The sequence below is a fragment of the Spea bombifrons genome, chromosome 3, assembly GCF_027358695.1.
Source record: "Spea bombifrons isolate aSpeBom1 chromosome 3, aSpeBom1.2.pri, whole genome shotgun sequence".
Taxonomy (NCBI): Eukaryota; Metazoa; Chordata; class Amphibia; order Anura; family Pelobatidae; genus Spea; species Spea bombifrons.
In genome coordinates, this window is record NC_071089.1 from 77,053,533 (window position 1) to 77,076,865 (window position 23,333).

At 37.3% G+C, this 23,333-nt stretch overlaps 1 protein-coding gene across 1 annotated transcript in view; it reads right to left on the reverse strand.

The window, feature by feature from the left end:
• The window catches only part of MLIP (muscular LMNA interacting protein), an 84,022-nt gene that overhangs the window by 17,229 nt on the left and 43,460 nt on the right, over positions 1-23,333 (reverse strand). The window contains exons 6-11 of the mRNA XM_053458959.1: positions 20,551-22,029; positions 18,024-18,095; positions 16,116-16,181; positions 15,959-16,042; positions 14,271-14,327; positions 10,568-10,618 (exon numbers count right to left, since the gene is read on the reverse strand). Coding sequence (XP_053314934.1) covers positions 10,568-10,618; positions 14,271-14,327; positions 15,959-16,042; positions 16,116-16,181; positions 18,024-18,095; positions 20,551-22,029 — 1,809 coding nt within the window. The remainder of the gene's footprint in view (positions 1-10,567; positions 10,619-14,270; positions 14,328-15,958; positions 16,043-16,115; positions 16,182-18,023; positions 18,096-20,550; positions 22,030-23,333) is intronic.

The window sequence follows — 23,333 nt, forward strand, 5'->3', positions numbered from 1 at the left end:
GTATATTCTCTTTCTTATGAAAGTAATTTATATATACCTTTGAAACTACATTAATAACTTGGCCTTGAAATGTAAATGCTTAAAATTGATTACTTTCAGTAACAATAGTAGAATTTCTGCAAAGTTCAATTTGTGACATAATTACAATATCTTGATGTTTTTAATCTTTTTTTTAAAAATTCATCTTTTCATTAATTGACATTTATCACCTCTTGCATTGTCATGATGTACCAATACACGATAACTTACAATATGAAAAATGGCAGTTCTAAGAAATTCTTTTTGAGTGTACCATTTATTGAATATAAAAAGCTTTTGAAATTCATTTTCTTTGCCAAATAACATTCAAAACGTCCTAAATAGCTGTATAATTCACCTGACACAACAAGATTGCTATATGAAATTAAATCCAGTGAATATGAAAATGTAAGTAATGATGAGTAGTAATCTACAATGTAACTTTTAATAATTTACCATAGAATTTATTGAAACAAAAAGTACCAAAATGGACTAAAGAGCCAAATAAATATAAATGTATTATAGTAATATCGTAAACCAATATCCTAGCCACTGAATTCAGCAAATTCCTAATACACTGTGAATCCTAATAGAAAAATATTTGATTTAGTATAATCCCCTATATTCACAAAGTAAATACTTCCAACTGAATAAAAGGGCTAAGTTAGAAACGACTAAAAAAAGGCAGTAGTATGACACGTTTCACAAGATTCTAATCCTTAAGTAATTAAAAACTCTTAAAAAACACATGTTTTACCAACTTCCGTTTTAGTGAATATGCAAATAGTTTTGCTAGTTGTTGTGGACATGGATTGCGTCGTCCATTATTAGTGATTCACGTCACAGACACAACATCTGTATCTCCCTTTGGATAAACCACTCCCCTAACTGTGGCATATATTACAATATCAATTAGTTCTATTGTTTATACTTCTATTGTTTAAGAAGTGCATTACCTCTACCAGCAGGTAGCACTAGAGAGTGAGTGATGTGTACATCTATTGTTTATGTAAGACCATAGATAATGGCTACCTACATGAAAAGCCATGTGGGCTATACCAGGAACAATGGGATATCAGGAACTGCAGGAAGACGGGGGAGGAGCAGAGGAGACTGGAAGGAAGAAGGAAGCAGCATGGCAGAAGCTAAGGGAGCTGTGAAAGTTTTTTGCCAGAGAAAAGTATGAAATAGAAAGCTGCTCTTCCATCTTGGGCTAGTTAAGCGCCAAGAAGCTAGGACTAGTTTAGTGCCTAGTATTGTAACTAAGAATTAGAAAACTACTACTGAAAAAATCCTTTAAAGTCTTCTATATGATCCTGGTATCTAGAGCCATTTTGGAAACTGAGCACCAAAGGAGCCATTTGATATGCTGATACTCTCTGAAGTTAAGTACATATGTTATTACAATGTTATTAGAATATAATTGTTGACTGTCTGTAACTTTGTTATGGTAACCTTTTTCGATATATTGTTTTTACCGCTAGAGGTATTAATAAAGTATATCATTATATATCATAACATCTGTTGGTATTCGTCTTTACATAATTTAACTGTATTCCTGAATCAAATTTATTGTTGTATTGTTAGATGTGTTTTGTCTAAATTGTGTATTTAAATATTAGCATAATTTTGCATAAAACAGGCCACGACCACAACAATTGGCGTAGTCGGCAGGATACAGTCAAGATTATTAATGAGAATACTGTGTATTTACTGTGCATTTATCGCATAAAGTTACAGATTTGTATGTTTACGCTCTAGTGCTCTAAAGCCATGTGTTTCTGTATTTAAACTCTAGTGCATAACCCCTATATTACAGTACAGAGTCTAGTGCATAGAACTCGCTTGTAATAGTGTGTAAAGATGTTCAAACAGAAAGCAGCTGTAGCAGGGCAAGGAAGATCAAAATATGGAACAATTCCTGTATGGGCAGAATTTGGTAGTTGGAAAGCCATTGCTGAGGAACTGATAAAATATGCAGCTCCAGTCTATCCTGATGCTGGTACTGAACTTGGTGCGCAGGCATTACGTTTAGACCTAGGAGTTTACTCCAAGAAAGAGCGGAAAGCCGCTGCCACCACTGGCTGGATAGTTGTGCAGGCCCTTAGCCGAGAGGTGCAGAGAAATGAGGCATTGAAGACAGAGTTGCAGGAAGTCAAAGATTCCTTAGTTATGACCAAAGAATGTATGCGTAGTAATGCGTGCCATGTGGCTGCTCTAGAAGAGCAGAGATGTAGAAAACTAGAGCCTGTAAGTAAGGTGCGAGCAATGGTTGCAGATCCCACATGGGATGCTGCAGAGACTCTCCGGTCATCCGATGATACGTATGTGTCCTTTTCTGAAGATGATAATGAACTGGACCGGCGACAAGCCTGTCCTATCATTATACAGCAGCAGAAAAGGAGAATACACTGCGATCAAGACAGGGAGCATGGTTGGAGAAATGGTGCACCTGATGAGATGAAGGAAGTGGTAAAGAGTTACACACATATGGAGCTCATGGAGCTGGCTAAGACACATAAACAGCAAGTGGGTGAAAATGTGGGCGAGTGGTTACTACGCATGTGGGATGGAGGAGCTGACAGTGTGCTGTTGAGTGCAAGAGAAGCCATAAGAATGGGGCAGCTGACACTGAATCTGCAGCTCATGCAGGCATTACGGAGGGTGAGAGAGATTAGGGGGAACTTTTCATTGGTAGACATGGTTCGCCATGCTTTATTACAAGTTTATCCATCACACTCAGATATTGAGCCATCGACCCCATGGGTAACAATTAAAGATGCCATAAATCATGTAAGGATTATGGGTTGTGTTGCAGGATTGAACAAGGGTAATTGGGAAGGCCCTGATATGGAGGATTTTACAGCTAGCATGCGGTCAAAGCTTCTAAAGACTGCACCGCCAGATCTAAAAGTTCCCCTGCTATCTTTGCTTTATGGAATGGGAAACAATAGAAAAATACACCATGTAACCACCCTATTTGCTGAGATAGAAGAGTTAAACATGGAAACCAAAGAGACTGAGAGTGTTTATATAGCAGAAAAGTCTAGAGTGAAGTTTTCAGCGCAAAAGTCGGATGGGAATCCGAGTAGGATGACTAGAAGGCAAATGTGGCATGACTTGTTACAGAATGGTATACCCAGAGAAGAGATAAATGGTATTCCTACCGCAGAGATGTTTAAAAAGTGGAAATCGGTAGTGAGAAGGCTTAGGCAGGCACACAAAGTTGCTTACAACCCTTGTAGTATTAGCGGGTCACTGACAAAGACTTCTCCACATTTAAACATACATACCAATGTACATTTAGAAGAGCCACCCCTACCTATTGATAAAGATGTCAGGACGATTAACAGGGCCATGACCTCCCCATTATTACAAGATGGTGCGCTTCCAGTGCTACATGTGGCAACAGTATCCACTAGAGATCGGTACCAACAGGTTGCTGGGGGGAGGGATAAGGCAAGGAAACAGAATGGGGTATGGATAAGGGGGGCAGGAACTAAAGAGGTGTTGCAGGACAGCCCTTTGACAATTGAAGTCCCTGCAGGTGTTTTAACTCTTTCCAAATTTGCAAGTCAGAAGTCAGGGGTTAATCATATGAAACGGGACAGTAAGGAAACTATTAGTGAGGAGTGTTTGTTTTCGTGCGTCCCTAGTAAAAACCATTTAAGGGAACATGTAAAACCTGTAAATGTTTCTTCCCCAGCCATGCCGGTTTGCCATGTGCAGAACCGACAGCCTGGAGGACAGAAAAGAGGTAGATATTCGACCAGCTGACAGCTCTATTAACACGTTTGTCTTGCCTGTTTTAAAAGTTGGATGACTCTGGGTTGACTGCTGACGATCTGGATGTGGATGCAGCAGCACCATTAGTGAGTGCTGCAGTTCAGAGTAAGTCAATGCAGATGAATGTATATGTAAACAGGCAGACACGTGGCAGGCTGGGATTGAATAAGCGAATGCTCTCTCTTTAATTCTCATTGCACCAGTAGTGAACAAACAAGTTGGCTCTGCCTGGAAGAAGAAATTGTATACATACAGGTAGTGCATCAAGACACAATGGACTGAGTATATTTGAGCATAATGCAAGAACAATTAACAGTGGCAGATTATAAAGATACAAAGAAGAAACCTCGAGCAAGGTTGCCAGTCACAGAGTACATTGTAATTTCGTACTCCTGCAGCTGCAAACCTGTTAAAAAATGGCTCACAGAACATGTGAATTTACTCAGAGAAAGAGAATGAGTAGTTGATTCCTCATGAAGAGGGTGGCCGCACAAAGTAGCCCTAAAGAAAAAAAAGGGCAGATTAGGGAGTTCAGCTGTGGAGACTGAAGACCTAGAGGTGGATTGAATTGCCAGAAGAGTTGTGGCTTGTTGTGGATCCAGCAAGAAGACACTGTTAAAAGAATTCAAAAAAGAACCAAAAGAGATGAACGTTTGCATATATGGACTTTTGTATTATCCAATTACCACTAAGCATATAGTGGTCCCTTGCCTACCACCTAAAGCTACTAGGATGGTAGAGTGGTGCAAAGAGTTTTTAGGAGAGCTCATTCGAGTACTGTCCCAAGTAGTGATAGAGAGTGGGAAAGGGTTTGCAACCATTATTCTTTAGTAAAGTACTGACTACAAAATATTATAGTGTGGGAATTTGGGTTGAAGAGGATGTCAGAGTATGAAACATGAGGGGTTGATGTAAAGAAATGAAACATTGATGTTTGCTTTGTGGAAGGGGGTTGTATTGTTTTCAGAACCCCAGGAACTGAGTTGGATTAGAAATCCGTTTGGATATCCAAATCGGCCCTGGTAGTATAAGGATGACCGAGGGATAATGCTGTTCTAGGAAGATGATATTAATGGAGGACTAGGCTTTAGTCAGGAAGGCAGCAAATGTACTGTTGTGCATGATTTGTAGTGCAATGATAAGTGTGATGCTTCACCGTGTCTTATTTTCTCTTTATCAGATTGGTGTCCTTTTTAAGAGATCCTGGCTTTCTATTGGGGATAAGACACTTCACGCAGATGGGAGCATGGAGTTCCACTTCCAGGGATTTTATTGGAATTGCTGTCTTGACAGGATCAAGATCAAGAGGAGTGTCACACGAGGGAAAGATTCAGTTGGACAATCTTTTGGGAATAACATTTAGAGTTATTATAACTGTTATGTTTTTATATGTTTGTATGTACAAGATATCTGTGAAATGAGTGCCATAGTGGGGGGATTATTTTCTGGAGAGATACATTTATGTATCCTTGCTATATGATGTGAATCAAGAGGTGGAATGTTGTGGACATGGATTGCGTCGTCCATTATTAGTGATTCACGTCACAGACACAACATCTGTATCTCCCTTTGGATAAACCACTCCCCTAACTGTGGCATATATTACAATATCAATTAGTTCTATTGTTTATACTTCTATTGTTTAAGAAGTGCATTACCTCTACCAGCAGGTAGCACTAGAGAGTGAGTGATGTGTACATCTATTGTTTATGTAAGACCATAGATAATGGCTACCTACATGAAAAGCCATGTGGGCTATACCAGGAACAATGGGATATCAGGAACTGCAGGAAGACGGGGGAGGAGCAGAGGAGACTGGAAGGAAGAAGGAAGCAGCATGGCAGAAGCTAAGGGAGCTGTGAAAGTTTTTTGCCAGAGAAAAGTATGAAATAGAAAGCTGCTCTTCCATCTTGGGCTAGTTAAGCGCCAAGAAGCTAGGACTAGTTTAGTGCCTAGTATTGTAACTAAGAATTAGAAAACTACTACTGAAAAAATCCTTTAAAGTCTTCTATATGATCCTGGTATCTAGAGCCATTTTGGAAACTGAGCACCAAAGGAGCCATTTGATATGCTGATACTCTCTGAAGTTAAGTACATATGTTATTACAATGTTATTAGAATATAATTGTTGACTGTCTGTAACTTTGTTATGGTAACCTTTTTCGATATATTGTTTTTACCGCTAGAGGTATTAATAAAGTATATCATTATATATCATAACATCTGTTGGTATTCGTCTTTACATAATTTAACTGTATTCCTGAATCAAATTTATTGTTGTATTGTTAGATGTGTTTTGTCTAAATTGTGTATTTAAATATTAGCATAATTTTGCATAAAACAGGCCACGACCACAACACTAGTGTTGACTTGAAATGGCAGATGATCAGAGCCTTAGTTTTAATGTAAGGAAATTTTATCAGAAGAGACTGGTAGATAAGTGGAACAGCCTTCCAGCTGATGGTAATACGTGAGGGAATGTACTGTAAACATGCATGAAAAAGGTACATCAATATCTTGAGTCTAAGACAAGACCAAGGACTCATTAGGGTTTGAGTCTTTACATCAAGAAAAGAGAGCAGGCTAAATGGGTTGAATAGTTCTTATCTGCCATCAAAATCTATATTTCTATTTTTTTATTATAAATGTAAATAACCAATTACAAAATTGATAAATACATATAAAACCTGATTATTCAAGCTTATAAAATATTTTAATGCTGTGGATCTCAAAGCTTAAGAAAAATAACAGAAGAAAGAAGAAAGCATTTGCTACATGGACAAAAGTATTGGTACACACCTCTTAATTACTGAATTCAGATGTAATCTTTTTTTTTCTGATGAGAATTTAATCTCATCAATCAGACCTATTGTCATAGGTGTATATAAAATCAAGCTCCTAGCCATGCAGTCTACATTAACAAACATTTTTAAAATAAATGGATTGTTCTGAAGAGCTTAGTGAATTAAAGTGTGGTACTGTGATAGGATGCCATCTTTGCAGTAAGTCAGTCCATAAAATGTCATCCCTACTAGATATCGCATGGTCAACTGTAATTGGTATTATGTAACATTCCACCCTTTGCAGTCTGGAATTCTCTTCACGCTGTCCTGCTCATTTTCCGTTACCAACCACTAGTGGCCACCCTTGCCGCTCTGAAGCACTCAGACCTGATTATCATGTCCAGCTGCACCTTATTATCTGATCAAGCCAGCCTTTATAAACCTGCCCACCTCTCACTACATACACTACAAACCACTCCCACTACATACTACTCCAACATCTCCAGCATCTCCAACACAATCCTAAAATATCTAGGAGAGAATAAAAATGAATATTAGTGGGAATATGGAACTTTTATTTTTTTTTTCTAAAAGTAACTCATATATCTTACAATTAGATTTATAACACACATTTCCTTTATTATGAATGTATTACAAAATAAATGAGAAAGAGGGAGGTTTGTGCAGTTTATTCTCTCCATGTACATCCAACTAGGGTATATAGAATTTACATCTTAGATAATGAGTAAGCATACATATCTCATAAAGTAAATGTTTGGGTTGATCTGGTGCAATCACAGGCATCCCTCTGGGGAATTGTTCTCTTGGAACAGCGATCCCCCCACATCCATTTATTTGGGCAACACATTTGGTTTAGAACGCTGATAGGAACAAGCTCTGCCTAGGGCAGAGTTGAGTGTTTTTGTTTGTTGGTTTATTGGCTTCTTCCCCCTCTTTTCTTTCTCTTGCCCTCTGCTTTCCTCTCCTGCCCTTTTTCTTCTGTACCCCTCTCCCTATCCTATTATATGGACAATCTACAAAAAATATATTAATGCTTATAATAGTAGTGAGAGAGGAAAAATAATTCTAATGATAATTGGAAATCAATAAAATTTGTGGTACACTAATATTGTTCAGAAACTATCCTAATACGATAATCTTGTTTTTGGGACTCATTAACCAAAACTGTGATATGAACGGTGAACAGTGTGTGTGTATCATTGGCTAATACATAGCAATAAATATCTATGTGAGTTTTTAATGTTAATCTATATGATTTTTTAATGGTTTTCTGTCCTGCTTTACCTTCTTATATTGAAAATTCTGACACCTACATATTTATGTATAAGTATATATAAGTATTCATAGCTTATATTATTATTTATTGTTTTATATAGCGCCATCAAATTCCGTAGCACTGTACAATGGGTAGACAGGACATAACAAGTAGTATGTAATATAACAAATTGACTTACAGAGACAAAAGGTGAGGAGGGCCCTGCTCAAACGAGTTTACAATCTAGAGGGATTTAGGGTGTATTACACAATAGGTAAATATATATAGGAGAAAAGGCAAAAAAAATCTATATACATAGTATACAGATAAACCTTATCAGAACATTTTTCCCTAGCTTGTAAAGGATCTTTGAATATAAACAATTAGTCTGACCAGAAATCCTCAATATTATGAATTTTCTTCTCTCGTAGAATATCCGTTAGTCCTTCAAGGTAATCTAGTGGTCACAGAGGTATCCAAAAAGAGAGAGATGTCTATTATCTTTTAAGGGGTTTTTCCTGACTTCTTTCATGATCATGGCTTTGATGTCTGAATTTCAAAAGCGTACTATAACATCCCATGAAGCCAAGTTGTTCCTTTGGGTTTTGAAGTCTATGCGATCTTTCTATATAGATCAGGGCCACAGCATGTGGAGTTAAGATTGTTAAGAGAGCAGATATGTTTCAAGATTCTCCTTTGTGATGCTTTCAGAATTCCTCTTTTTCTAACACTTTTCTTACAGAATCTATCCTCAAAGTCTGTCAATTTTGTTTCCAAAGATTCTATCTTAGACACAACTTGTGAATTTTTGGATTGTAGTTTCTTGTAATCCTATTGAATTTATTTAACTTATTAGCTTGCATTATCAACTTTTGACCCAAATAGGAGACTTTTTTTTAGCTCCTGTGTATTGGTATCTAGGTCCCTTCATAGATGAAAGAGAACATGGATAGATATGTTGAGATTGTTCCATTTCTATGATTCTGTGTTTTATCCCTGATGCATCTGTGTTTTCAGTAGACTTGGGCACCAGGGGGCTCTTCGTGTTCGTCTTTGTGCTCGTCTTCAGCAAAAATAAAATCTTTGTATTCCGCGAATATTCGCCCGTTCCTGTCTTCTCCTCAGGCGAACATTCGTGGACATTCTTCGTGTTCGTTTTTTTCTTCATTTTTTCAGTTATTTATAAGGGGTTAATACGGGGTTAATGCATACTGCAGCAGCTCTGGCGCCAGGAGTTTAAATGTCTGTATAAGCAACTCTATTGGTCTCCAGCTCTATTGGTTGATGGCAGACGAGCCCCATGCTGGCGATCAATAGAGTCGCTCGTACAGACTTTTAAACTCCTGGTGCCGAAACTTTGCCGGGAGAGTCCGCTGGTCCCCCTGCTCTATCTGTTAAATGTCCGTACGAACGACCAATAAAGTCGCTTGTACGGACATTTAACTGATAGAGCAGGGACACCACTGGTCTCTGCCGGACAAGTTGCTGCATTAGGATTTTAAAAGTCTGTACGAGCGACTCTATAGACTCACTCGCACTGCCCTGTAACCCCTGACGGCGAACCTACAAATTTCCGCTTCCGTCAACTCCCGCGATGCCGCGAAGATAAGGTAGGCTAGATGGGGAAGGGACTGGGGAGATTAGTAGACGAAGACGAAGATCACGAATTCGTTTCCATGGTTGCCCAAAGACGAATGCACAAGTCTAGTTTTCAGTGGTCATTGATCTCCTTTGATTTATTTGTGAAGAATCTTGACTTCTGGGCTACCAGAAGAGACTTATACATTTTTGTATCACTTAATGTCATGATCATATACCTGCTTGGTTTATGTGTTAAGTGATTATTTATTAATTAGTCAATTATATATATATATATTAAACTAACCCAAATTCCATCGATGTCAACATTAAATGAAGTTGATGTTGTATCTTTAATTTCAACCAAGTGTTGTAATTTGATATGTAATTTAAATCAAGAACATTTGATATATATCTAGATCTAAAGAAAAACATGCTCACTCTGAGCTATACACACAGCCTTACCAGGGCCCAGGGCCTGCGCTGCTATGGCGCAGAGTGGGGCAATTGCCCCAGGCAGGGCACTTTGCCGACCCAAGAAATGCTTTAGGACACCACAGCCAGCAGCAAGCTATTATTAGCTTGTCTGTGGACCTAATGCACGCTGCGCAGAGCGTCTTCTCCTCCGTGATTGGAGGTCAGCAAGGCAGCATGAGTTTTCCGGAGAACGCAGTGTCGGCAGGCGTCACGTCATCGCTCACGGGGGGGGGGTATGGGGCGTTTGTCATTTCACACTTCGCCCCAGCCAGCACAATGTCTTGGGCCACACATATTAATTATTAGTAAGAGACATTTTTTCTCAATGCAGTCTCTTTTATATCTACTATGGAGGCGTTTGGTGTTTGTTAATACAAAAATCATTCCTATACCTTGGGTGGCTATGACAGAATTCAGCTGTATCTTTGTTTGGAGCCAAGTACTAATAACACATCCTAATTATTTTCTGTTACCCATGAGTTCAAAATAAGGTATAAATGTTGTGCTGTTACAAGGGGGCTTCTTAAGCTCTTGAATATCTCAAAATAGAAATACACAGGCATATGAATAAAATGAAATATTTTTGTAAATCGTTTTTGCTGTTGTTGTCCTTGTAAGGGTTTTTAAAATTTAGAATGTGGTAGCTTACATATTTTGTTTCCCGTCCAGTTGATGGTGTTCTTGATGGTGATTTTGTCATCTGTGTACCAAAGATAGACACAATGTTAATTACTGAGATACTTAATGAAAACAAAAACACGACATGTACAGAGGATTTAAAATGCACTATAAAATAAAAATGCAACTCTTTCAATGTCATAAACAGTAAACAATTTAACCCCTTAATGACAAAGCCCGTACATGTACGGGCTCAAAATGCATTGTTTTCAGTGGGTTTTGGGACCGCCCATTGTCCTTAAGGGGTTAAAACAATGTTAACTGGGTTTATATCAATATATTTTTCATCTTTTGCTAAGTTTGAGTTTGAACTGTTTGCTACAAGTGTATCAATTTTAAGTGTCTTGGCAAAAGTTCATGTTCTTTGCCTTTTGATGTGGGTTTTCACCCATTAGAGTATTCATTTATTTGGGCTTCATTTCAGAGTCAATCTCGATTTTGTGGATTATTTAACGAAACATAACTTAATTAGTCAATTACTTTGATTTTCAGCTCATTGCATATGCCGAGGTTTCCATTGCTTTTATTATAATTAAAGGGTTCTATCTACATATTAATTGGTATTAACAGCTAGGAAAAAGCATGGTTTTGATTCAGCATCTCATATAAAACCAAGTAAAAAAGTTTAAAACCAAAGCTATACCCATTAAAAAGACAAAACATCCAATGATCAATGGAAAATAACCTAAGTTATGTGAGCTACATAACCCAGCACCTTGCTTGCTTTTTCTGACTCTTTATTGCATTGCCTACTACCAGAGGCGTATCTACTGAAAATAGCGCCTATGGCAAGCACTGAAATTGAGCCCCTGTCCAAATATTTAAAACCCATTTACTAGCCCCTGCTGCCCATATATATATATATAAATATTAGTCCCTGCTGCCGATAGCAGGTATAGATCAACACACAAACCCAGATCAATTGAAATTCACTTGTGATCTCAGCACTGAAGGTATATATCAAATAAACAGAATCAGACATACAAATCCTGTATTTGCAGGTATACAATAATAATATATGAAACGTAGCATCGCAGGTATAGATCAAATAAATACATGGAAACAGCATTGCAGGTATTAATCAACTGAATAAGACATATTAACCCTGTATTTGCAGGTACACATAAATAATGTATGGAAACATAGCATAGCACATATGGATCTACAGAATAACACAAACCCAGCTTTGCAGGTATAGATCAATTGGAATTCACATAAAAACACGGCATTAAAGGTATATTTAAAAACCCCTAAATTACAGGCATAGATCACAGGTTGCACACCCCAAAGCCAGCCCTGGCATCCACACTGCCCACATAGAACCTGACCAGCACCCAGATAACACACATTAGATTTGCAATCTTTGTCCCCAAATAGCCCAGCACAAGTCAACTTTCCGGACTGTGCCATCTTTGTCCCATATACACCCTGACCCTGCCTGTGCCATCTTGGTCCCCAAGGCTCACACATGTTGCTAGTGCCATCTTTGCCCTTCCACTTATCCCCATATTAACTCATGCTCTCCCTCATTCAGACAACTCATGCTCTCACTCATTCAGACAATACATTAACTGTGAATGTATTGTCTGAATGAGTGAGAGCATGAGTTGTCTGAATGAGGGAGAGCAAGAGTTAATATCATATTAACTCATGCTCTCTCTCATTCAGACAACTCATGCTCTCACTCATTCAGACAATACATTCACTGTGAATGTATTGTCTGAATGAGTGAGAGCATGAGTTGTCTGAATGAGGGAGAGCATGAGCTATGGCACGTGCCATAGCTGCCATACCCTATATACGCCTCTGCCTACTACTTACCTTTAAGTTCTCATGTGGAACACTTGCTATATGTGTATGTGGCTTTGAGTAGTTAGCACTGTTTTACATTTGTTCTCTGTGCTCTGAATTGCTTACTTGTGTGTATATTTAGCGCTTAATAAAATACAATTAGGTCTGGTAATAATTGGACACTGACACAAAATGGCTTGGACATCCACAAAAGACAACAGTGGTGGATGGTCATAAGATCCATTCCATGGCAAAGAAAAACCCCTTCACAACACTCTCCAGAAGGTATGCATATTATTATCCAAGTCTACTGCTTGCTTCACAAGAGCAAATACAGAGGGTTTACCACAATGTTCAAATCATTCATAAGCCCCAAGAATAGAAAAACCAGGTTAGACTTTGCCATAAAACATCCAAAAAACCCTAATTCAGCAAATTTGATTACAGATGGACAATGACCCAAAAACTGCAAAAGCAACCCAGGATTTTTTAAAGCAAAAAAGTGGAATATTCTGCAATGCCCAAGTCAATCACCTGATCGAGCATGCATTTTACTTGCTGAAGAAAAAACTTAAGGCAGAACGACCTACAAAACAACAGACAGCAACTGAAAACTAATAATTTATGTTTTGTATGTATTCCTTGAATTACGGCTGTCTTTAACCCAAGGTAAAAGGGGAAGCTGCTCGAGCCCAGTTATTCCCGGGGGGCCCATTGCAGGTGCCTTTTGAGCCAGCAACAACCGTGGTCGCTGAGTCACAACTGCGACTGGGCCCGCCACTCTAGGGGACCCTATACGAGCCAGCTGCTTAACTCTGCTCACACAAAACGTCTCTTGTATGGTGGATGCAGGAGTCATGTTACATGACATTGCATGACCCTGCTGTGTTCCTGCTTCCCCTGGGCAGTAAGAGAGAAGTTATTGTGCTTTGTGTGAGCAATGCAGAGGTAAGCTTCGGCCCGTGTGAAGGTGTGCAAGCCACACAGACAAATCTGCAGATGAGGTATGGGGTTGGGGAAGGGTATATGAATGAGTATGTGTGAATGTGTGAGTTATTGATTTAATTAATAATTATTTCTACTATGTGTGAATTAATATTTATGAATGAATAGATGTGAATTAGTGAATGAATGATTATGTGTGTGATAGCATGGATGTGTAAGGGGGAGCAAAGATGGCATGGGCAGGCTGTTTGGGTCAAAGATGTCACAGGCAAGTAGTCTGGGGCAAAGATGGTGCAGGCAGGCTGTTTGGGAACAAGGATACCAAATATATGCTCTTGGGGAACAGACATGGCAACTCCTATGGGTGCTAAGCAGGTCCTGTGGATGCAATCTAGGTCCGGTGACAAGTACTGTGTGTGCAATCTGGGCTGGCCTTTCGGGTGTGCAAACTGTGATCTTTGTCTGCAATTTAGGGTTTCCATTCATTATTTATTTGATATATACCTTATTTGCTTGTGGTTTTTCAGTTGATCTATACCTGCAAGGCTGGGTCTATGTGGACACCTAAAGCCAGCCTTCATCACTCTGTTTCAGGTCGCTCGCTGTACCCGCACCATTCATTTGCCATGCACGTGTGGCAGGACGATGTTTCACGTGGAGTCACATTAGGGTCAGAAGGAGGGAAGACCGCACTGACCCTGAGAGTCTCCTCCTAATCTGTAGAGTCAAACCTTTGTATTTTGGGGAGGTTTGGTGTTGGAGTGGAAGGTGTGATTGTATGCCAGGGAAGGTCAGGGGGATGGGTAGGCTTAAGCAAATCCTTGTCCAGTGTCCAATTAATATTTAAAGCGGCCCTGTCTTGAGTGGGGGTTGGAAAATGAAAGTGGTATGTCTGATGGTTATCAAAATAGCTTTAAAAATGTTAATTTACTACTTACTTCAATTAATTTAGGAGCCATTTGTCTTTTTGAAGATCTTGATCCATATTGCCTGTGCTAAAAAAAAAAAAAAAAAGAATTACATACAAGAGCATTCTATCTGCTTGCCTTTAAATTCTTGAGATTAAAATTACCTTTTTCAGAAGCACATTAATGAAATATATCAAAGAAGGATTTGCCTTTTTCGGTTTTAACAGAGGAGGGTTTTTTAAGTTTTAAAAGCATTCTTACAAAATATATATATATATATATATATATATATATATATGAAAAAGGATTTTAAAAAGAATGTTATGCTGGCACCTTTTAAATTAGTGTTGCTGCTGTTATTGGGATATATAAGTATTTGACTGTAAGGATAGGTGATGAGGAGCCTGGTATGCAGGATGCTCCAAGTTCAGGTAGAGAAGGCAGGGTCAGACTCACTAAATGCAGCCATGTCTAGAAATGTAGCCACAGGAAGGGTCACGGGAAATAGAGATGTTCCGGTAAACGATACCCAAGATCAGGATCACAGAAGACAGCGTAGTCCAATAAACATAAGTCAAAGGTCAGAAAAGGTAGCGTAATCCAATAATCAATAGCCAAGGGTCTGTAACAGGAATCAATCTTAAACGCAGAGAAGAGCTCTTAACAGGCACAATAACTGAGCACTGAGTGATACTGAGTGCTGATTTTTAAACCTGCCGCTAGAGGACGTGCCGCCCCTGTGCGTGACATCATCGGCGCGCATTCCGGTTATGGTTTTGCCTGGTAGATTAAGAAAGTTAAAAAAATAGTGCCTGTATTTCACTATCAACACACAAGAATATATCTATGTCTGTTTACACATATCACCTATTGTAAAGAGGAATAAAGTATGGCTCTAGCACCAAATTACTGAATGAGTCTGATATTTTTAATGTTGATAATACAGGGTGTGAAAGCAGGTAAGGTATCACAAAATGGCCTGCACAAACACACAACCTCACATGTAGCTGGAGGAGTCTTTTTTGAGTGTGGAAGGCATCCAGGATATCAGGCAAGGAAACCAGGCAACAAGGAACAAGGAGGAACAAGAAAAATTGATATTCATGAGCTAAAAGTACTCAATAAAATGCTGATAGATTAACCCCTCCTCCAAAAAGATGTGTTTTCATCCCGCATCTTTTAAATTAGATGTAACAAAAGTAAACTTAATAAATCCATTTCTTACAAATATTTGTTAGCTTGAATTATCCCTGTCATGAAAAAAGGTAATATCATTGGAATTAGGTTAGATCGAAGAAAACATTTGGCTGATCATTGCTAATATAATAAAACACAATTCATGTCCAGATGTATGATTGTTAATACATCCTCTTGCACGATGGAGGTAACTGAATAAACACGTGATCTAATCTATCTTAATGCTAACATATTAACCTTAATGATGCCTTTTATTTTAAAAGCTATCCCTGCTCATGAAAAAGGGTAAACGCTTTGGATAGGTTAGGTGAAATGAAACAACCGGTGGCTCACACCTCGTCTAAGATATAGCTAACAAAATAAATAACCTTTGTTTCTATTTATGATAAGGGGTAGGTTATAAGGGGTTGCGGATCCTAAAAACTGTTAATATCACTGCATTTACACTAAAATAGACCGGTTCTAGAATTTTCAATTTAAGAGATTATCTGGCTGGCCTAAGCATCACATCATGCAATTACCAAAGGCAGTGGGTCATGTAAAACTTCATCGATTGCAGCACATATTTCCTCTGTCTGTTGACGCAGTTGAGCTGGGGAACACATCTAAAAAAGAATAATAATTTGTAATTTTTTTGATGATCATGAACCAAAAACTTATATGTCAAATATATGTTACCTCAGAATGTGTCTCCATTTTCTCTTCAGCAGCGTTTGCTTCATTTAATTCAGGTTCATCGATTGCCTGAGGAAAAAAATACATTCTATATTAATCTGAAATTGTACAGGTTATGAATATATGTATGTTTGTCGATTAAATGTTCATTCCACTGATCAGCATGTAGGTGGAATTCATTTTTCTTAAATGTGATCTCATCTATTTAAAAACTAAACAATTAGAAATCCAATATAGTCTTTCAATTGTAGTACTCTTTTAAATGATAGGGAAATTCATTAGATTTGGTTCTGTATAAATTGTGGTTAAATAACAAATAAGCACTAATTTATGATTTAAACGCATAATAAGAATATATACAATGCTAAATAATCATCATAAATACCTAGCTGTTGACAAACAAAAAATTTCATACAATGTAATTTGCTATGTCCCACCAGAATGCTATTTAACTTCTTAGAAAAAACTCTATTTTGGATAGCTATTCAATTTTTTTTTACACCTGGCCATTACACCAACAGGGGTTTTTTATTATCACATCACATTCTAAATACATAGACATTAATATGTAGTTGGTCCACCCTTTTTGCAGCTATAACAGTTTTCACTCTTCTGGTAAGTCTTCCCAAAAGATTTTGGAGTTTTGTGTTGGAATGTTTGCCCATTCATCCAGTAGAGCATTTGTGAGGTCAGACGCTGAGGTTTGACGACACCTGGTTCACAATCTTCGCTCTGGTTCATCCCAAACATGTTCAATGGGGTTGAGGTCAGGGCACTGTGAGGGACAGTCAAGTTCTTCCGCACCAAACTCATCCAACCATGTCTTTATGGACCTTGCTTTGTGCACTGGGGCACAGTTATGCTGGAATAGAAAATAGCCTTCCACACAGTTCCGACAAAGTTGGAAACATAACATTGTTCAAAGTGTCTTGGTATGTCCCCTTCAGCATACCAAGACATTTTGGACAATGCCATGCTTTAAAGATGTAAAGAGGTGACCAACTACATTTTAATATCTTGTACATCTACAAACATGCACAAGCACACCTAAGTGATTAGAGGATGCATTGTATTATCTTTTGACTTGAATGTTTCCCTTTGACTTCAATGGGCCTCACTTAAATCGATGATGGATGTAATGCATCCTTCACCCATTTTCTCAGTGCTTCTCACAGTTCAACCTTTCCCCTGAGCCAAGAGTAATTTCTTTTAATTTCTACACCCCCTTAAGTAATATTTTGAGCTGTATCCATTCACAGACCCTTTATCTCTTTGATATTTTGCCTAGTATGTTTTTCCCTATATGGTCCCTGTTTCAATGTAGTTTATTGTATCTCTAATTCCAGCCAGTACCTGTGTTGTGTATACTACATTACCAAAAGCATTGACATATTCAAAAATATTATATATTGATGTGTAGATGCAGGGTCACTTCATAGATAACAGCACATAATTTCAAAATACAATACATTAGAAAACTGAGAACATACAGAATACAACAATCCGGAATCTAACACACTGTGTTTCTGAATTAGCACATATTTTACACGAACAAACAAAATTATATGGATTTCTTATTTACACTATGTCACCCCCTCTTAAAAGTAAAGAGCTTTATAATGAAAGTATAGTGTTTGGTACAATGCTACAATTCTAGTGAAAACTACTAACTAAATTAGAAATGAAAAAAAATCTAAATAATGATGTGATTAATTATTGATTAAATACCCTAAAAGTAAGGGCCATATCACCAGTACTATTAACGGTGAATTCATTCATAAATCCATTCCTTTCTTGCCTGTATTGTGTGTAACCAATCCAATGATATCTTTATTATAGAGCTCTGGGTGTTAATAGCTGTCACAGCAAATGAAAAAAACTATAGCATAGATTTTTTCATTCATCACAAACCTTCTGATCCAGAAGCAACGTGTTTGTAGGGATTGCAGCAAAAGCCTTGTAATTTGACTTGATCCTGTATGACTGAAAATAATCATTAAGAAATTGTTTTATAAAATGATGAAATGAATAAATTATAATAATTGAAGTAGTTTATATTGTACATGTTTAACGGTTCACATTTGGGAATTTTGGTTCTCTTTATTTAGGTTTTTTTTTCTTTCTTTTACAAATTAACATACAAGTTCAACAAGATGAATCTACTGCTCAAAAACTTCTTTAAGCTGAAAGTTTTTCATTATAAATTAATCCATGTTGATATATTATGCAAACTTGTGCAGAATAGGAAAAAACAATGAATTTACACTTATGATACTACCATCATTTTAGCTAATTTTGATTAACATAAAATTATTAAAAATATGAGTTTAACATCCAATTCATAGGGCTTTCTAAAATGTGCAAACATTTAACAATTTTAAATGTATCAAAATAAACATACAATAATAATATATTTTTATCTTTATTAATTTATAAAGCAATACAAAATGCTAAAATGCCACGTACATAAAATTTTGAACTTGCTTCAATATTTTTTTAAAAAAGACATAGGATTTAAGTTAGAAGTACAGAACTTGTTATATCTTAATGATTTTCCACAGCAATAAAAAACCACAGTGTTGTACATGCAGTTTCATATAAGAAATAAACGTCAACATTATAATTAGGCCACTTTAAGGATGGCAGCTACAGAATGAAAATAGCATTGCTTTTAATGCAGTTGTGTAATTTGCATTTTCCATAGCAATAACTTCATAAAAATTAGTTTTGGGCATCCAACATTAGAGTTTTAAGAAAATCATGGGCATCTACAACACAGGCTTGGAGAAAGCAACATGCCACTTCCCCTCTAATTTTCTGGTCTTTCCGTTCAGATGAAATTTGGAGGGCTTTTTCCATTCGGAAACAACATTCATTATCAATAACCCCCATTAATTTTCTCACACACTGTCTCACAGATCTGTGGAGAAAGAGAAGCTTTTCTGCGCCTCCCATGAAGGTAGCCTCCCCCTATTCCTCCAGTTAGGGGATAGGGTATGCTTGGAGGCTCCATGCTTTTGCAGAGTCACTCTCGGAAGCATGCATAACCCACCAAGGTCTTCATAGACCTCTATAGTTTAACTGGGCATAGGCATCCTCAGGAGGGCATAATTTTTATTTCATCATGCTCTGCCTTTTGAATATGTCATTAAGAGGATCGACAGAGTCATTATCACATAAATGCGCAGGCATGCAAAGGGTTGAGAAACCTGATACAAAAGCCTAATAGAAGGATCACGTTAATACTATTGAATCCACATTATTCATACACACATGATTAAGGAACTACAACTCAATTATAGAAAAACAGAAACCATATAGAATCTGCATTTAGTGTTAACATGGACAAACAAATTAATAGACATGTGCAAATGGGTCAAAAATGATTTTTTTACCCATTCATTTTCAGACAATTCATTCTGTTTCCTGCCTTTTTTGGATGAAAATCCTGGCTTATTTAATTTCGGGTACAAAATTTGTTGTCAAGTGCACACATTTACTCTCACTTACACGCATCTTGTTGCTCTGCATCATCTTGTTTTCCCTCTCTTCTATCTTCCCTTTTCGCTCTTCTTCCACATCTCCATGGACATAATCTACTGACTATCTCCTTCAATTTGAGGGAGAGGACATTACCAGAAGTTTACACAGGGTTATTTTATGGCAAAATAGTGGAGCCTCCTGGTGACTTCCTCTACCCTGACCATCCAATTGTGGGAGAGGACGTCGCAGGAAGCTCTGCCATTTTGGCAGAAGTTTGCCAGGAGATGCGGACAAAGAAAGAAGAGAGAAAGAGATACAGATGTAGAACAAGAACATGCAAAACACAGAAGATGAGCTACAAGACACAGAAGTGGAGCTGTGAGACATGGAAGCAGAAATGGTCGGCATAGAAGATAGGGAGGCATTCAGAAAGTGAGAGAAAAAAAACCTGCATATTTTGGACTACAATTTGTAGATTTTTTGCTTAATTTGTGTAGGGGTATGACCTCTTTTATGGAATTCCGTACAAATTGACAAAATCTGTAAATGTTTGTAAATTAGCAACTCGTATGAATCAGAATGAACAAGTTCACAAATTATATTCCATGGAGGAATATAAGACATAAAGGGGGAAAGAGATGGCAGGCATGTAGAAATCTAAGGCAAGGGGAAAGAAATGGCAGGCTTGAAGATGGAAGGCATGGAAGAATATAAAAAAGGAAGAAGGAAATAGCAGGCATGGAGAAATATAAAACATGAAGAGGAAAGGAGATGGCAAAAATGGAGGAAAATAAAACAAGATAAGTCTTGTATTCCTCTATGCTTGCCATCTCTTTCTGCAGAAGACACATTTCTAACCCAGTTAAGTTACAAATATATTTTAGTGGCAAACATTTTTACATGCATTTTATTGATGCAAATGGCAATCATTCACATGCATTTTCTTAGAGGGTACCTTTTTATTGTCAGAGTGGTCAAAACATTGAGATAATGAACTTGCTGATGGCAAGTCGATGGACCTTGACAAGGCTGTCATTGGTGGTGAACGGTCATTGTAAGAAGTACATTTTGGCATGTTTGTTCTCGGTAATTCTTCTAGACTTAATGAGTTAGAATGAGATCTATAATTTGAATGTGATGATGAAGAAATATCCAGCTTTGGATTCTTGTTATCATTGATGGATTTTTGCAAAATATTGACAGTAGGTTGCAAAAATGGAGTGGATAATATTGGTTTCCCAGTGGGATGACGTGCTGCAAGCATCTGAAATGAATCTTCCTTTGCTTTATAGTATCTTGTTTTAAAATCATCATCAGAACTAACATATTTCTTTTTGTTTTGTGAGCCAGTTTGTTTTTGACTGTCAAAATCGGAGTGTGAGTTAGAAAGATTATATGTAGAAACTGGTGGAGAAAGTGTAACCTTTCTAGATTTTCCAAGAACAGAATATTTTTTTAAGGGTTTATAAGTCTCTTTACTTAATGGAGGTTTGACATGAAGTGGTGAAATATTTTCTTTACTTGAGAATGGCGAAGTACTAGATTTGTGTAGTAAGGGTATGGATCCTGCTTTCTGATGACTGTGAACAATATTAGAAGGTTTAAAATACATTGAATCTGGAGAAAGGGCCCTGATTGGTCTATGATGAAGTGAGGATTCAGCATACAAAATATTTGATTCAGAAGCCGAGGGCAACATGTTGGCATTTTTTTGAAACTGAACAGTTTTCATCTCTTTTGGCTTATCAAGAGAGAAACAAGACAAAGACTTTCTGCTTATTGTAGGTTGATTAATAGTCTTCTTTATAAATGGATGTAATGAGTCTGGATTTGAAACAGAATAAGATTGAGTGGAATCAGGACTGAATGGTCTTTTATGACTTAGTTTTTTGGATCTCAGTAAAGAGGTTAAAAATGTAAGGCGAGAAGGTACATGGGAACCCTGGTCATAACTTGAAGGAGGGTTGCTATATAATGTGGAAGTGGAACCATAATATGGTGATTGAATTGGGCTTGGACTGCGACAAATAGGATATTTAATAATGTGAATTGGTAAAGGTGATAATACATTTGATTTCTGACATGAACTCAGAGGCAATGATGGACCACCTTGATTTTGGGCTTCTGGACTTTTACAAGAATAAGCATATCTTGTTTTGCCATGTGGAATATGTGACTGTGTAAAATGGGTGTCCTTTAAAGAATCTGAATCTAGAATACTGAAATCCTTAGCAGTATCTGTTATATCACTTTTTATAGCAATGTATCCTTCCTGCAAGTTTACAGAATTACTGGTTATTGGATGCTTCTGATTTTCAGATAAGTTAAATTTAGATTGCCTGTTATAATTTAGACTTTGGTTGGTTGAGTCTATTACACTTTCTTGTTGAAGCTTGGATGGGATAGAACTGACAGCAGAGACATAAGAATGAAGCTATAGGAAAAAGAGAGAAAATAATATGTTAAGAATGCACTTTACCATAGTCTAAAATTATTCAGCTTCTGAGACAAAATATTTTTTTTAAAACTAGCAGTTCCTTTCAAGGACATCAAACTTTTGTGGAAAGTAAAAAAAAATGAGAACTGGTCTATCACATTGGACTTTAAGTAAACCCTACCATGCTTGATCATCGTAATAGCATGAGAGAAGAACAACAGGCATTTAAAAATTAAAAAGAGAAATAAAGTAATTAGAGACAGATTTACCTTAGGCAGAATACGCTACAGCCTATTTTAAACAATATTGTTACCATGCCATTTTATGGATCGTGTAACTCACTATATGACCTACTCATTTGTAGCTGGAAAGGTTCGGTAGCATAAAAAAAACCTTATAAGAAACAGCAAGAAAAAAGGTAATTCCCTTACTTGCATTTTGGCTGTGAATTAAACAATGAGCTATATAAAGCACTTACACTATGTGAATGCTTGACCATTACAACCAACAGGGACTTTTATTATATTGCATTCTGAATTTATGTGTATCTGCCCCCCCATGCAGCTATAACATCTTCAACTCTACTGGGAAGGCTTTTCACAAGATTTTGGAGAGTTTTTGTGGGAATTTGTCCCATTCATACAGTAGAGTGTTTTTGAGGTTGGACAAGAACGCCTGGTTCGTTATCTCTCTAGTTCATCCAAAAGATGTTCGATGGTGTTGAAGTCAGGGCTCTTTGGGGGCCAGTCAAGTTCTTCCACACAAAACTCATCTAGCTATGTCTTGCTTTGTGCACTGGGGCACTGTCATGATTCCAGCCTCGAACACCTTTGGGAAGAACTGGAATAGAGATTGCGAGCTAGGTCTTCTCATCCAGCATCAGTGTCTGACCTCACAAATGCTCTACTAGATAAATAGCAAAAATTCAAATATCCAATATATTTTGGAAAGCCTTCCCAGAAGATTAGACGCTGTTATAGCTGCAAAGGGGGGGACCAAATATATATTAATAAATATCAAAGATGCAATGTCATAAAAGACCCTGTTGGTGCAATAGTCAGGTGTCCCAATATTTTTGTCCATATAGTGTAAGTCACTGGTTCACATATTTCTACGAAAGTGTTAACATTAGATTTATAACTGCATTGAAATTAATATTAATTAACACATAACATAACACATCTACTATGTTAGTAGCATTGTTTAATACCATTCTCTTTCAATTTTAATTACTAATAACATAATTTATTATTTCCAGGTAGAGACTTTGGAAACCGGAATTGGATTTATGGAGGGAAGCA